At 46.9% G+C, this 15,725-nt stretch overlaps 1 protein-coding gene across 1 annotated transcript in view; it reads left to right on the top strand.

The window, feature by feature from the left end:
• LOC116512083 overlaps positions 1-15,725 on the top strand; it is a 76,464-nt gene that overhangs the window by 12,643 nt on the left and 48,096 nt on the right. The window contains 4 exon segments of the mRNA XM_032222358.1: positions 5-93; positions 1,064-1,355; positions 2,280-2,417; positions 2,612-2,695. Coding sequence (XP_032078249.1) covers positions 5-93; positions 1,064-1,355; positions 2,280-2,417; positions 2,612-2,695 — 603 coding nt within the window.

Below are 15,725 nucleotides of genomic sequence, written 5' to 3' on the forward strand. Positions count from 1 at the left end.
GCAGGATGAAGCTCATCGTCTGGGGGGCTCTGCTGGCCACCACCCTCCTGGCAGGCCCTGCAGCAGCTCAGAGTTGCGGGCCTCCACCTGGAGGTAAGAACCACGTAAAGACCTTTGTGTGTTTGTGTGTGTGGATATTGGGGTGGTCCTGCCATCTCAACATCCAGTCGTCCTCTCCCAGACTCTCCTCTTAATCTTATACCACCACACTGCCTGCAACACTTCCCACGGTTGTTGCCTGAAGGGAACAAGGGCCACGAGACCCCCGAACCTCCCTCGTCTGTTGCACAGCCATTGTGAGACCTCCTTGGGAGCAGGGACTCCAGCGTGTGTGTCTCCCAACAACCTCGGCCCTTGGCATTTTGTTCTCTTGATGTGTGTTCTCTGTTTCTCTAACCCATCTCTAACCCATGCCCACACTTCAGAGCCTCCGGGGGGGCCCTGGGGGCACTTGCAGGGGAACAAGCCAATAGAAGATAAACTGGGGGAGGGGTGTCATTGCCCCCAGCACTTCCGGCCAGCCGGATATTTCCTCTCCCTAATCTGTCCGGTGGCTGTGAACCAATCACTCAGGTGGTAGCATCACAGGGTAAAAGGCCACTTGATGTAGATCTCTTTGAATCCACTGTGATGAGGTCCGGATCTCCTCTGGGAGTGGAAAAAAAGGAAGCCAAGGGGTTCCTCCCCCAAGAGCAAAGGAACGTAGCATTGCCCTTAGCTCACTTCTTTCAACCCATTTCCCAGTCTTCAACATTCACTCCTTGTGTCCCCAAAACATTGCGCTTGTGGCTTTGTACCTCTCCTCCTCCTCCTCCTCCTGCTTCTCTTCTTCTTCTTCTTCCTCCTCCTCCTCCCTCTCTTCCTCCTCCCTTCCTCCTCCTTCTCTTCCTCCTCCCCCTCCTCCTTCTCTTCCTCCTCCCCCTCCTCCTCCCCCCTTCCTCCTCCTTCTCCTCCTCCTCCTCATCCCTTCCTCCTCCTCCTCCTTCTCTTCCTCCTCCTCCTCCTCCTCCTCCTCCTCCCAACCATTCTCTGCTTGAAGGGTCTCCTCCATTCTTTCCTGCAGATTCAGAGCCAAATAATTTGGCCTTAGGGAAGTCAGTCTTCCAGTCCTCCATCGACCACAATGGACCACCAGAGAAAGCTGTGGATGGGAACTGCAACGGGATATATTCCAATGGCTCCTGTACTCACACCCACCAAGAGAGAAACCCCTGGTGGTTGATGGACCTCGGGAAGTCTCATAAAAACTTGATGGTGGTGGTGAAAAACCGGCAGGACTGCTGTAACCAAAGGCTGTTTAAAGCGGAGGTCCGCTTAGGAGACTCTCTGCAGGACTATGGAACAGCCAACCCTCTGTAAGTCATCCCCAACTGGGGTCCTCCATGTAATTAGGGCATTGACGGAAGAGACAGAATCCACAGACAGAGCAGGTGATTTTGGGGTGCTGTTGAGTATGAGATGCCGACTTTGTCCTGGGGACCAAGGTGTCCTGAGTCCATTGGTGTGGAGATTGTGAGATCACCTCCCTTCTTGCTCCCCCAAGAGACGGGGAAAGAACTGACACCAACTGGCTAAGTTGTGGTCTCAATTGTTGGGGGACTGTGCGAACTCCACCTGATTGTTAATTTTTGCTATCTAATATGTTGCAAATCTAGAACATGGGTTCCTTCTGAACTGGGTAAATCACCCCCCAACAAGAGAGCAAAAGAAAGAAGTTCAGTTGTGGGGGAATAAATGGCTCAGGTTTCCTTTCTCTCTCTCGTTAGATCTGGGATTTTATTTATATGTTTATTTGAACTGATTAGCTGCCCAGGTGCAGTGGATGGATTTGGCCAAGGCAGCCATCCAGGTCAGGGAGAAAACTGGGTTGGATAAATCCATGTGGCCCTTGATGACCACTGTAGCATTCTTCACAGCAGGACCAAAAATGACCGTAGCTGTAGGAGATGACCAGGCTGAGCCCGAGGGAGGGAGGGGAGGGGGTGTCAAAGACGTCTTGCATCCTTTCATGCCCACAAGAGATCCTAGACCAGCCCACCTTGAATTCTGCTGGCTTTTATCTACAGCCAGTTCGCTTTCAATGCACCTGTATAATCTTTGAACTCCACGGATCTCCTGATTTCTCATGCTTGCCGGCAGCATTCTTCAAGGTTGGTTCGAAAAAACTCAAGATGATGACCCTGAGAAAGCAATGTTTTATTAAAAACCATTCCTTGGGGTGACCAGCAGGTGGGGGCCAGCAGGACAGCTCTCCTAACGTGACCTCTCTTGCCCCACAGCTGTGGGATTATCCTGGACAGCAGCCCAGGCTCCGTCTCCAACATTTCCTGCAACGGGAAGCAAGGCCGCTACCTCAATGTCCACTTACCCAGGAAGGACACCTTGACCATCTGTGAACTGGAGGTCTACAGCCCCAAGTAGAGAAGCCACACCTTGAATGGGGGGGGGGGGCGGTTGATCAACACTCCACAAAATGTCAATTTATCTCCAAATAAATGATCTCCTAGGAGGCATTTGTAGCTTTCCTCTGTTTGTTCTTTGGTTAAAAAGGAGACCTTTGTATCTACTGAGGGAATTATTCCCTGATCCTCATCACTCCTCCTCCTTTCAGGTCATCTGATCTATGGATCCCCAGGAATCCCTGTGTGACCACTTTGTCCTTATTGGGACTCCTCAGAGAGGGATGGCTGTCAAGGTTTCAACCTGTCCTGGGAACTGAACTCCCAGACTTTTGCATTTAAGATGACGACTGTGTGTATCTCTGGACGGATGGAAGGATGGAAGATTGGACGGATGGAAGGATTGATTGTATATATGTATATATGTATATATGTATATATGTATATATGTATATATGTATATATGTATATATGTATATATGTATATATGTATATATGTATATATGTATATATGTATATATGTATATATGTATATATGTATATATGTATATATGTATATATGTATTGTGTCACAATCCCTGGTATGCCCAAATATGGGAGGAAGCTTAATGCTTCCTTTCTCTGTCTATCGGCTCGTCACAAGAGACCGTCACAAGGACAGAAACCCAATATTTTTACTGTTGCCTTTGTTACATTTGTGTTGCATTTGTGCTGATAAATAAATAAAGGGAGACTAGTATAGATCTATTTCGAGCTATTTAGCTCTCATCAGCTAGCCATACCCTCACTGGGAATCGAACCTGGGCTGTGTTACATATCAGGCAGTTATATTAGCCACTAAACCACAGGCTCTCTTCCCTTATCAGCTGGGCCAGGGAAATAGGTATGTATTGTGTCACAACCCCTGGTATGCCCCAAATATGGGAGGAAGCCTACTGCTTCCTTTCTCTGTCTATCGGCTCGTCACAAGAGACCATCCAGACAGAAAGCCATTATTTTTACTGTTGCCTTTGTTACATTTGTGTTGCATTTGTGCTGATAAATAAATAAAGTTCGGAACTGGGAGCTCGTGTGGGGCGCTTCTGTGCATGCACAGAGCATCCGTGATGACATCTGGGCGGGTGGGCGGAGCCTCCCGCTGCTGCTACCGGTTTCCCTGAACGGGGTCGAACCGGCAGAATGCCATTTCTGGACCGATGCAAGGGCAGTGGAGAGCCAAGGATGCCTGGAGGATTGCAGGGGGTCTCTGGGGTGGGCAGGGCCTTTGGGTCAGTCCAGGGAGACCAAGGAAGTGCCTCAGTTCTTTCTCCGTTCTCTTCCCCCCCCCGGCACATGTGAGACCATAGTGGTCTTACAGTGTTTGAGGGGCTGCCACAGAGAAGGGGGGGGGGAAGGTCCACCTATTCTCCAGAGCACTTCAGATCAGGACAAGAAGCAAGAGGTGGAAACTCATCAAGGAGAGAAGCGACCTGAAACTAAGGAGAAAGTTCCTGACAGTGAGGACAATTAATCAGAGGAAAGAAGCCTCCAGAGGTTGTGGATGCTTCATCCCTGGAGGCTCTCAGGAAGAGGATGGGCAGGTCTTTGTCTGGAATGCTATTGAGGAGGGGGAGCAGGGGGACAGACTAGAAAACCCCCACACTGTTATTCCTTCACTTTACTCTTCCAAACATTTAATCCATTGACCACCAGGGGGGCCTCAAGGATCAACGAAACCAAGCGTACTCTCCAGGAGAGCAGGGGGGGGGGGTCATGCCATGTTCCTCTTTTTTATTCCTTCTTTGTACCCCCCCTCCCTTTGACTTGGATTGTGAGCCGCCCTGAGTCCCCTTTGGGGAAAAGGGCGGCATAGAAATATAATAAATTCAATTCAATTAAAAATTAATTAAGGAAAAAAGAAAAGAGACCCACAAGCTCAAAAGGGAGGCTCAGGGGATCACTTTTTCTGCTGTCTATTTCTAAGTTTCTAAAATAGGGTTTACAAATGACAGCAAATATTTGGCACATCACATTAGGAGGGTAAACCAAAGTGGGGTGAAACCAGTTTCTTAATAGCAGGAACGGTGAGAGGGATCTTGGAGTCTTAGTGGACAACCAGCTAAATAGGAGCCAGTTGTGTGCTGCGGCAGCCAAAAAAGCCAATGTGATCCTAAATTGCATTAACAGAGGGATACAATCAAGATCAAGGGAGGTACTAATACCACTCTACAAAGCCCTAGTAAGGCCACACCTAGACTACTGTATCCAGTTTGGTCACCGCAGTATAAAAAGATGCTGAGACTCTAGAAAGAGTGCAGAGAAGAGCAACCAAGATGATGAGGGGACGGGAGGCTAAAACATATGATATACGGTTGCAGGAACTGGGCCTGGCTAGTCTAGTGAAGAGAAGGACCAGGGGAGACGTGATAGCAGCCTTCCAATATTTGAAGGGCTGCCCTAGAGAGGAAGGGGTCAATCTATCTTCCAAAGCACCTGAAGGCCAGGCAAGGAATAATGGGTGGAAATTGAACAAGGAGAGATTCAACCTGGAAATAAGGAGAAGTTTTCTGACAGGGAGAGCAATCAAATGATGGAATTGCCTTCGGAATTCGTGGTAACTTCATCACTGGAGGCTTTCAAGAAGATACTGGACTGCCATTTGTCAGAAATGGTGCAGGGTCTCCTGCTTGGGTAGGGGGGGTGGTTGAACTAGATGACCTTCAAGATCCCTTCCAACTCTGTTATTCTGTAAAGGGTATTGCTGGCACTCATCAGGCCAGACTTGGGTGAATGGAAAGCCCAGGTGATCAGAGGTGGGAGTAGTTCTTACTATCCTCTTACCTGTCCAGGTACATAGCAGTACATTCATCGTACAAACCAGGAGTCTCCTGTCCCCGGAAAGCAGTTGTCCTTCACTTATATGGCATTTTGGAAGCTCCTCTTGGGGGGCCATCAAGTCCAACTTCCTGTTCAGTTGATTGTCTTCAAAAGACGGCTTTCTGGTTACTTTTCAAACACTTCAATGAACAAGAACTCAACATTTTCCTCGGTAAAGCACTTCATTGTTATTTATTGCCAGGAAGATTTTTTTTTAACTTTAATTTGGAAATATTCTCTTCTCATGTTCTAGGGAGATTGGGGGCAAGCGATCAGGTTCTCTCCAGCACCTGCAAACAGCTCACTTGTGTTGACTTTGGAGGTGTGGAGTATGCGTGGGTTTTCCTCTCAAGAAGTTGCTTAACACACGGAAGGAATCCTGTGGAATGTGGAGTGTGTAACATGGCCTTCGCTCACTGTCAACACTGAGTAACAATGGGAAAACCACTTGTGGGGGACCTGAAACCTGGTCTGGATTGGGTCCCTGGTCTCCAGCACAAGCGCTGCCCCTTCCCACTGGCTGGCAGCGCTCTCTGGAGGAGTTGCCCCAGGAAAAGAGCCCTCTGCAGAACAATTTCCCTATTCTGGAGAAATTGCAGCTTGAAGAGAAGCAACCTTGAAACCTCACCTCCATTTGGTTGGCCAAGTGAGAGACTCCAGGTGAATAGAACGAGCGGGAAGACACCTTGGAGGTCTTCTAGTCCAGCCCCCTCCTCAAGCAGGAGAACCCATACCATTTTAGATGAGTGGCTGTCTAGACCCTTCTTTAAAACATGTTGGAGTGTTGGAGGGCCCACGGTTTCTGGAGGCCAACTGTTCCACTGCCAAAGACACAGGCCTTCTCACCTTTGAACAACTCACCTGAAGGGGCATATATAGGATGGAGTAGAGCAGGTGAGGAAACAGGCAGAGGAGCAATTCCAGGAATCCTCCTCTGGGTGAATGGCAGAACCTTGAAAGTACCTCCAACCTTCCTCTGGGTCTCCATGGCCAGTCCTGGTGCTCAGGTGTGTGGAGTAGAGGAAGCCAGCTCCTCCTGGTCCCTACGTGGCCTCACAGCACTTCAGGGCAAATGGAGACTTGCTCCCCTCAGACTGTCTATGAAACCATCCCCTCCTACCTACGTGGTCTCCAGTGGGGCCAAATTTTACATAGGTCACATTATCTAAAATGGGGAAATCTGGCCAGTCAGAATGAAAACATGGTTGAATAGAGATGGCGTTGCATCGATTGAGAAGAGGTCCAGTTCCTCTCAGGCCAATTTGTTGCACAGTAGGGAGGGAGGAAGAAGAGGCTAAGGGTGCATTGCTGAATGTCTACGGAGGTTCTCCGTCATCCAGGCCATGGTTACCCCAAAGGTGTTTTATTTATTTTTTTCAAGTGGCAACTGGACACATTTCGCTCCTCATCCAAGAAGCTTCTTCAGCTGAAGAATCAAGAGAAGAAAAGAGAAAAAAAGAATATAGCATGGCATGACAGAGCAGAACAGAGCAAAGAATAGAATAGAACAGAATAACAGAGTTGGAAGGGACTTTGGAGGTCTTCTAGTCCATCCCCCCTGCCTTGCTTGGATGAGAAGCGAAAGGTCTTCAAACCGGAAAGTCCAGTTGCCTCTTGAGAAATAAAAAAGCACCTTTGGGACAAGAGGTTGAGGAGGTTTCCTCCCCCAAAGCAAAGGAACCTCAGAGCACGGAACTCAGCTCCCTTCCTTCCACCCCTTTCCCACCTTCAAAACCCACCCCACTGTCTCCTCCAAAAGGGCTGCCCTGGGGGGGGGCTTTGCCCCTTCCCTTCTCCCTCCCTGAAGGTCCCCTGCTGCCCGTCCTCCTTCAGGGCCTCCTCCGTTCTCTCCTGCAGGAGTAAAGACAAAGAATTTGGCCTTAAGGAGACGGGCCTTCCAGTCCTCCGTCCACCCCCAGGAGATCCTTGGGTCAGCAGACAAAGCCGTGGACGGGAACTGCAGCGGGGACTGGGGCCGCAGCTCCTGCATCCGCACCAAGCATGAGGCCTAAGCACCTGGGACGCTCTTACAACATCTCCGTGGTGGTGGTGAAAAACCGCGAGGATTGCTGTGGGGAACTCATCAGCCGCATTGAGGTCCACATGGGAGACTCTCTGGAAAACCAGGGAAGATCCAATCCTCTGTAAATTGTTCTGAGCCAGCTGTCGCAAAAGGGGTGAGCACTGGCTGGCAGGCGCATGGGATTTGTAGTCCAAAGGGTTCCCAGAGGGGATGAAACCTAGAGAAGGCATTACACTATGAATACGATGTATTCAAAATGGACAGTGCTTTATATTTATGTCTGTGTGTAGGATGCATAAATGTGTGTGGTGTGTAGATAGATAGACAGAGAGACAGATGATATAAAAGACAGATAAATGATAGACAAATAGATGATAGATAGATGGATTAGATAAAATAGATTACACAGATCAGATATTCTTTTTTATTGTTTTTATTGTACATTTTCCTTTATTCTACATCACAATTTCAATTTTGCAACAGCGTATCTATACTGGTTGTTATCAAGTCCTTTTGAAATATATACACCGTGTTATACACCCAAATCATAACCGTTATCAATCATATAATATGATCTCTTTTTAAATACATGATATTGTGCATTATTTATATAGCTGTGCCATAACACTCTATACCTTTATCACTCTATACCAACAGATGTACACCTACAGATAAAATGGTAATTAAAAAAAATAGAGTGTACCTAACGATGTAACTTAATTTGTTAATCTTCTTTCATTATTTTTTAACCTCTGCCCTCATTATCTGGGCATTTATACAATATTATTTATACAATCCTTTAGAGAAACAGACCATTACTCAGTATTCTATAAATGCCTAGATAATAGGGGCAGAGATTTAAAAAAATGAAGGATGAAAGAAGATTAACAAATTAGGAACAGATATAAAGATATACAAAAGAATATATAGCGTACAGCGTTATAAACCGCGACAGATTAAAATGTATAGATTAGATATTCTTTTGAGAGCAGAGAACAGGGGGGGGGGGAAAAGACACGCGCGCCCAGACACGCGATTGCCTCCAATCGCCCTCACCTGTGAGGCGGTGGAACACACCTGGTGAGCCACCTGCCTTTCCAGCCAAACGTCCACCTCGGCTGCGATTGGCTGCTTTGGAAACCCGTCCTTCGGATTGGCTGAGCGGCCTCTCTTTCTCCTTCTCCCTCCTCCGAGGGGCGGGGACACTTTAAAAAGTCGGCGGGCTTCTCGGGCTGAGGCGAAAGCGCGAGCGCGGTGCAGAAGCAGCACGTGCCGCCGCCGCCTTCTCCGCGTCGTCTCTTTTTTATTTCCCCCTCGAAAGAGACGACGCTGCGGCCGCGGGGAGAGAGCAAACCTCCCCTCTCCCTAGGGCTTCGCAGATTAGACCGCGAGGTGGCCTCTTGCACGCTGAGGTAAATCCCCGTTTGAGGCTCTTAGGCGTGGTGGGATGCTGAGGGGAGCTAAGGAGCAGCTTTTTCTCGGGAAGTAAGGACGGCGCCTGAGGTGATTTTAGCCTTATTTTCAGGCAGTAAGGACGGCGCCTGAGGTGAATTTAGCCTTATTTTCAGGGAGTAAGGACGGCGCCTGAGGTGAATTTAGCCTTATTTTCAGGGAGTAAGGACGGCGCCTGAGGTGATTTTAACATACAGGGTGTATGTTTCCTCAGGAGTAAAACGCCAGTGGTGGCTGAGGTAATTACCTCAAGGGTGCCTTATTTTAAAAGACTCCCAACGCCACAGCTTCCCTATGGTGAGTTTACCTCAGTCCCACTTTCCCTCGGGGAAATAAGGCAAACGTCCAGAAGAATTTTAACCAAGGTTTTTAGGAGTTAAAATGGTAGAACTAGGCAGAATCTGAGATAATCTCAGCTGTGTCCTGTTCACCCCAGAGACAAGTAACCATTGAAAGTAGCTTAAAAGGAATACAGCTGAGGCAATTTTAACCAGGAGCAGTTAAAAGGGGCTAAGCTACCACAGGTGAATGTAAGTGTTCAAATTAGCTTAAAGGCAAAATTGCTTCAGTCCCTGCAGGTGACCTGACTTTGTTTAATAAATTTAAACTCTTGGGACCTGAGAAATTATTTTTCTTAGCCCAGGTTCAAGTCCTTGAAAGAAAACATGCAGAGGACTAGTTACTTCAAGTAACTAAAGGTGTAAAAGTGAACTAAAATTATTTGAGGTCCAGGAGTTGACCTTGCTTTCTTGAAATAGTCCAATCTTGAGGCCTAAGGTAATTTTTAGCCAAAATTTAATTTTTTAGAATAAAATACTAGTGGAACCTGAGGTATTCTCACCCATGTCCTTTTAAAAAGGACCAAACCACCACAGGGAAGTCATAATTAAACCTTAGGAGCTGACCTTGCTTTCAGGAATAAAGTGAATTTTTAGGACCTGAGTTAATTTAAGTCAAGGCTCAAGTTCTTAAATTCCTTGGCCAAATAATGTATACATAAGCGTGTGGATGACTGCCCACTTCAAGTAAAGGCAAAAGTTTAAAATTAGTTGAAGTCCAGGAACTGACCTTGTTCTTAGGAATAGTCAATTCTTGGGACCTGAGATAATTCTAGCCAAGGCTCCTTAAAACACGCAGAGGACTAGCTACTTCAAGGAACTAATGGCAAAAGTAAAATTGCATCAGGTCCAGGAACTGACATGACTTTCTTGCAGGAAGGTAAATGAAAGCAATTTTAGGGATCCCTTCCAGTTCCTGGAGAGTAAGAGAAACTCCTGGAGCTGGAAGTCATATCTTTGGGGAACAGTAAAAACCAGTGGTTTGTGGCATTCTCAAGGGCACAACTTTCCAATTCATTGTATCTTGCCTTTTTTCACTTGTAGGATAAAGAACGTAAAAGCAGCTTTGTAAAATTGATGAATTGGTTTTCTAGTCTCTGAACATCAGGTGGTCATTTGCTGATGTTGATTTCTTATTATTACTTCACAGGCGCTCTACACGAAGGGAATAACCTCAGACAAGCCGTCGAAGACATCAAAGCTAAGTCAAAGGTTTACTAACTTTTCAGTGCTGGGTTTAACCAAGAAGCCTGACAGGTACTATCGGCATCATGTGGTTTATGACTGCAAAAACCTTTGGGGCGTGCTATAAAGCTTACCCTAAGGCTGTGATGGCAAACCCAAGGCATGCGTGTGCGAGGTGGCATGCGGAGCCATGTCGCCTGGCTTGTGTGGTGTTGGCCATTCCTCTTGGGTTTCTGGTGCAAACGCACACACGACAATCAGCTGGCCTTTGCGCGTGTGGCACTGCCGGAAACTGGAAGAGCCAGGGTTCCGTTTTCCGGCGTGAGCACGCACACTGGCCAGCTGACCGCAAGCCCGTAACCGGCAGTCTAGCTGGCTGTTGCACCTGCGCCTGCTGGAAACCAGTAGAGGAACAGGCGATGCCGCACATGCCAAGTGACATGGCTCCGCATGGCACTTTAGGCACACATGCCATAGGTTTGCAGAGGTTACGCCCTAAGGCATGCTTTAGCCAAGTTTTTTTTGCGGGGGGGGAATGCAAAGTAATGTAACAAAAGTAAAAAATATAAACAATTTCGGATGTGAGATCATTTTAGCCACTGGCTGTGGTAGAACCAGAGCCCCCCCCCCAAAAGCATTCCCCATATCACTACAGTGTGGGGATAGGGGTGATGCCCCCCACGTGGAGGTCATTCAATCCCTGGACACCCACACTGAGAGACTCACACTGGACAGCCTCTCTGGGGTTTCCACTGGGTGAGCCTTTCAGTCCCCGAGCGAGCAGCGAGGGCGAATCAACCTGGAGGAGGCAACGGGCACTCAGCCGCAAGCCTCCTCCAGTCCCTGAGGACCCCCTCGGTACTCCGACTGGAAGGGGATCCTTCTGGATTACCCCCCTCCCACCTTCTCATTCTGAGAAAGAAGGCCACAGTACCAGTCAGACTTCTTAGAGCTGAAAGTGAAGTTGGTGATGAGCAGCATACAAAGGAGAAGATTTGCGGCTTGCGGTTTGAGAGGTCCTTAGTGTTCTCTGAGCTTGGTAGTTTCTTTTGCAGAGGCTTTACTATTTAGGGAATATCAGGACTAGGAGAGGGTGAGGTTTGTTCTCAACGTGCTTTCTAGTGGCTTGTGGTTTCAGTGTTGTTAAAAATGGTCTTTAGAGATTCTTTGATTGGACTACTTGTTGATTCGTGGTGTTTGCTGCTGAGCAGGTGTTTTGGTCCTTTTGATTCCTTTTGGGCTTCTTGATGGTCACTTGTGCACAGATATAGATATTGTTTATGTCTATGTGGCTACTGGCGGCTAATTTGTCAGAGTGCCAGGCGTTTAGAAATTACATATGGTTGAGTGTCTTGGCAGGTTGTGAAACTAAGGAGTTTTCCCATTGAAGTTTGATTCATAGTTGGTGCTATGATTGATAATAAATTTTGCACTTTTCTCCACAGGCTATAGATTTCCTTGCCTGGCATAAGTTGGCCATGGCGATGGTTCTTAGAACCGGACAGAGAAATAGATATTATAGTTTCCTTGCCTGGCCTAATTTGGCCATGGCGATGGTTCTTAGAACCAGACAGAAAACCTCAATGGCTCATTTTAATGCTAGGCATGGCTGTTGGAGGATGATAGATTTTATAGATTTCCTGCCTGGCATAAGTTGGCCATGGCGATGGTTCTTAGAACCGGACAGAGAAATAAATATTATAGATTTCCTGCCTGGCATAAGTTGGCCATGGCGATGGTTCTTAGAACCAGACAGAAAACCTCAATGGCTCATTTTAATGCTAGGCATGGCTGTTGGAGGATGATAGATTTTATAGATTTCCTGCCTGGCATAAGTTGGCCATGGCGATGGTTCTTAGAACCGGACAGAGAAATAAATATTATAGTTTCCTTGCCTGGCCTAATTTGGCCATGGCGATGGTTCTTAGAACCAGACAGAAAACCTCAATGGCTCATTTTAATGCTAGGCATGGCTGTTGGAGGATGATAGATTTTATAGATTTCCTGCCTGGCATAAGTTGGCCATGGCGATGGTTCTTAGAACCGGACAGAGAAATAAATATTATAGATTTCCTGCCTGGCCTAATTTGGCCATGGCGATGGTTCTTAGAACCAGACAGAAAACCTCAATGGCTCATTTTAATGCTAGGCATGGCTGTTGGAGGATGATAGATTTTATAGATTTCCTGCCTGGCATAAGTTGGCCATGGCGATGGTTCTTAGAACCGGACAGAGAAATAAATATTATAGTTTCCTTGCCTGGCCTAATTTGGCCATGGCGATGGTTCTTAGAACCAGACAGAAAACCTCAATGGCTCATTTTAATGCTAGGCATGGCTGTTGGAGGATGATAGATTTTATAGATTTCCTGCCTGGCATAAGTTGGCCATGGCGATGGTTCTTAGAACCGGACAGAGAAATAAATATTATAGATTTCCTGCCTGGCATAAGTTGGCCATGGCGATGGTTCTTAGAACCAGACAGAAAACCTCAATGGCTCATTTTAATGCTAGGCATGGCTGTTGGAGGATGATAGATTTTATAGATTTCCTGCCTGGCATAAGTTGGCCATGGCGATGGTTCTTAGAACCAGACAGAAAACCTCAATGGCTCATTTTAATGCTAGGCATGGCTGTTGGAGGATGATAGATTTTATAGATTTCCTGCCTGGCATAAGTTGGCCATGGCGATGGTTCTTAGAACCGGACAGAGAAATAAATATTATAGATTTCCTGCCTGGCATAAGTTGGCCATGGCGATGGTTCTTAGAACCAGACAGAAAACCTCAATGGCTCATTTTAATGCTAGGCATGGCTGTTGGAGGATGATAGATTTTATAGATTTCCTGCCTGGCATAAGTTGGCCATGGCGATGGTTCTTAGAACCAGACAGAAAACCTCAATGGCTCATTTTAATGCTAGGCATGGCTGTTGGAGGATGATAGATTTTATAGATTTCCTGCCTGGCATAAGTTGGCCACGGCGATGGTTCTTAGAACCGGACAGGGGAAATAAATATTATAGATTTCCTGCCTGGCATAAGTTGGCAATGGCGATGGTTCTTAGAACCGGACAGAAAACCTCAATGGCTCATTTTAATGCTAGGCATGGCTGTTGGAGGATGATAGATTTTATAGATTTCCTGCCTGGCATAAGTTGGCCATGGCGATGGTTCTTAGAACCGGACAGAGAAATAGATAGTATAGTTTCCTTGCCTGGCCTAATTTGGCCATGGCGATGGTTCTTAGAACCAGACAGAAAACCTCAATGGCTCATTTTAATGCTAGGCATGGCTGTTGGAGGATGATAGATTTTATAGATTTCCTGCCTGGCATAAGTTGGCCATGGCGATGGTTCTTAGAACCGGACAGAGAAATAAATATTATAGATTTCCTGCCTGGCATAAGTTGGCCATGGCGATGGTTCTTAGAACCAGACAGAAAACCTCAATGGCTCATTTTAATGCTAGGCATGGCTGTTGGAGGATGATAGATTTTATAGATTTCCTGCCTGGCATAAGTTGGCCATGGCGATGGTTCTTAGAACCAGACAGAAAACCTCAATGGCTCATTTTAATGCTAGGCATGGCTGTTGGAGGATGATAGATTTTATAGATTTCCTGCCTGGCATAAGTTGGCCATGGCGATGGTTCTTAGAACCGGACAGAGAAATAAATATTATAGATTTCCTGCCTGGCATAAGTTGGCCATGGCGATGGTTCTTAGAACCAGACAGAAAACCTCAATGGCTCATTTTAATGCTAGGCATGGCTGTTGGAGGATGATAGATTTTATAGATTTCCTGCCTGGCATAAGTTGGCCATGGCGATGGTTCTTAGAACCGGACAGAGAAATAAATATTATAGATTTCCTGCCTGGCATAAGTTGGCCATGGCGATGGTTCTTAGAACCAGACAGAAAACCTCAATGGCTCATTTTAATGCTAGGCATGGCTGTTGGAGGATGATAGATTTTATAGATTTCCTGCCTGGCATAAGTTGGCCATGGCGATGGTTCTTAGAACCAGACAGAAAACCTCAATGGCTCATTTTAATGCTAGGCATGGCTGTTGGAGGATGATAGATTTTATAGATTTCCTGCCTGGCATAAGTTGGCCATGGCGATGGTTCTTAGAACCAGACAGAAAACCTCAATGGCTCATTTTAATGCTAGGCATGGCTGTTGGAGGATGATAGATTTTATAGATTTCCTGCCTGGCATAAGTTGGCCATGGCGATGGTTCTTAGAACCGGACAGAGAAATAAATATTATAGTTTCCTTGCCTGGCCTAATTTGGCCATGGCGATGGTTCTTAGAACCAGACAGAAAACCTCAATGGCTCATTTTAATGCTAGGCATGGCTGTTGGAGGATGATAGATTTTATAGATTTCCTGCCTGGCATAAGTTGGCCATGGCGATGGTTCTTAGAACCGGACAGAGAAATAAATATTATAGATTTCCTGCCTGGCATAAGTTGGCCATGGCGGTTCTTAGAACCAGACAGAAAACCTCAATGGCTCATTTTAATGCTAGGCATGGCTGTTGGAGGATGATAGATTTTATAGATTTCCTGCCTGGCATAAGTTGGCCATGGCGATGGTTCTTAGAACCAGACAGAAAACCTCAATGGCTCATTTTAATGCTAGGCATGGCTGTTGGAGGATGATAGATTTTATAGATTTCCTGCCTGGCATAAGTTGGCCATGGCGATGGTTCTTAGAACCGGACAGAGAAATAGATAGTATAGTTTCCTTGCCTGGCCTAATTTGGCCATGGCGATGGTTCTTAGAACCAGACAGAAAACCTCAATGGCTCATTTTAATGCTAGGCATGGCTGTTGGAGGATGATAGATTTTATAGATTTCCTGCCTGGCATAAGTTGGCCATGGCGATGGTTCTTAGAACCAGACAGAGAAATAGATATTATAGTTTCCTTGCCTGGCCTAATTTGGCCATGGAGATGGTTCTTGGGGCTTGAGAAGGCCCCACAAGGACAATTCCTTGCAGTTACATTTTCGCGCCCATGTTAGCCTGAGCTATCCTAGGCAATCTTTCTCTGCTGGCCCTGTGGTATCTCTTGCCCCCTCGCCACTGGTCAACTTTTCTTCCTCCCTGCTAAGTGATCACGGCCAATTCACCCAGCGAAACCTATTTCTGCCCAATTGGCATTGCAGGACAATTGAAGGCCAAGTCAATCCCTGTGCCGAGGGATTGGCCTCTGCCTCCTCGGTGGAGGGCAGTGGCATCGGGCACCGGAGAGGCAGGAGACAGAGCGATGGGATCTGGGAAGTTCCGCCGGTGGGGGTCTACCACCATGCTTCTTCCACTGCTGCCCCTGACCTTTGCATTTAGCCCTGAACTCTACTTCCCACGCTGCAGGCCACCTTGCCCCCCCTCAAGGTCTCCTGTGCTGGGTTAGAGGCGTTTTGGGGCTCATGCAAAGTTCGGGGCAGCAAAGGGAGAGGTGTGGTGC

The sequence above is a fragment of the Thamnophis elegans genome, chromosome 8, assembly GCF_009769535.1.
Source record: "Thamnophis elegans isolate rThaEle1 chromosome 8, rThaEle1.pri, whole genome shotgun sequence".
In the NCBI taxonomy this organism is placed as follows: Eukaryota; Metazoa; Chordata; class Lepidosauria; order Squamata; family Colubridae; genus Thamnophis; species Thamnophis elegans.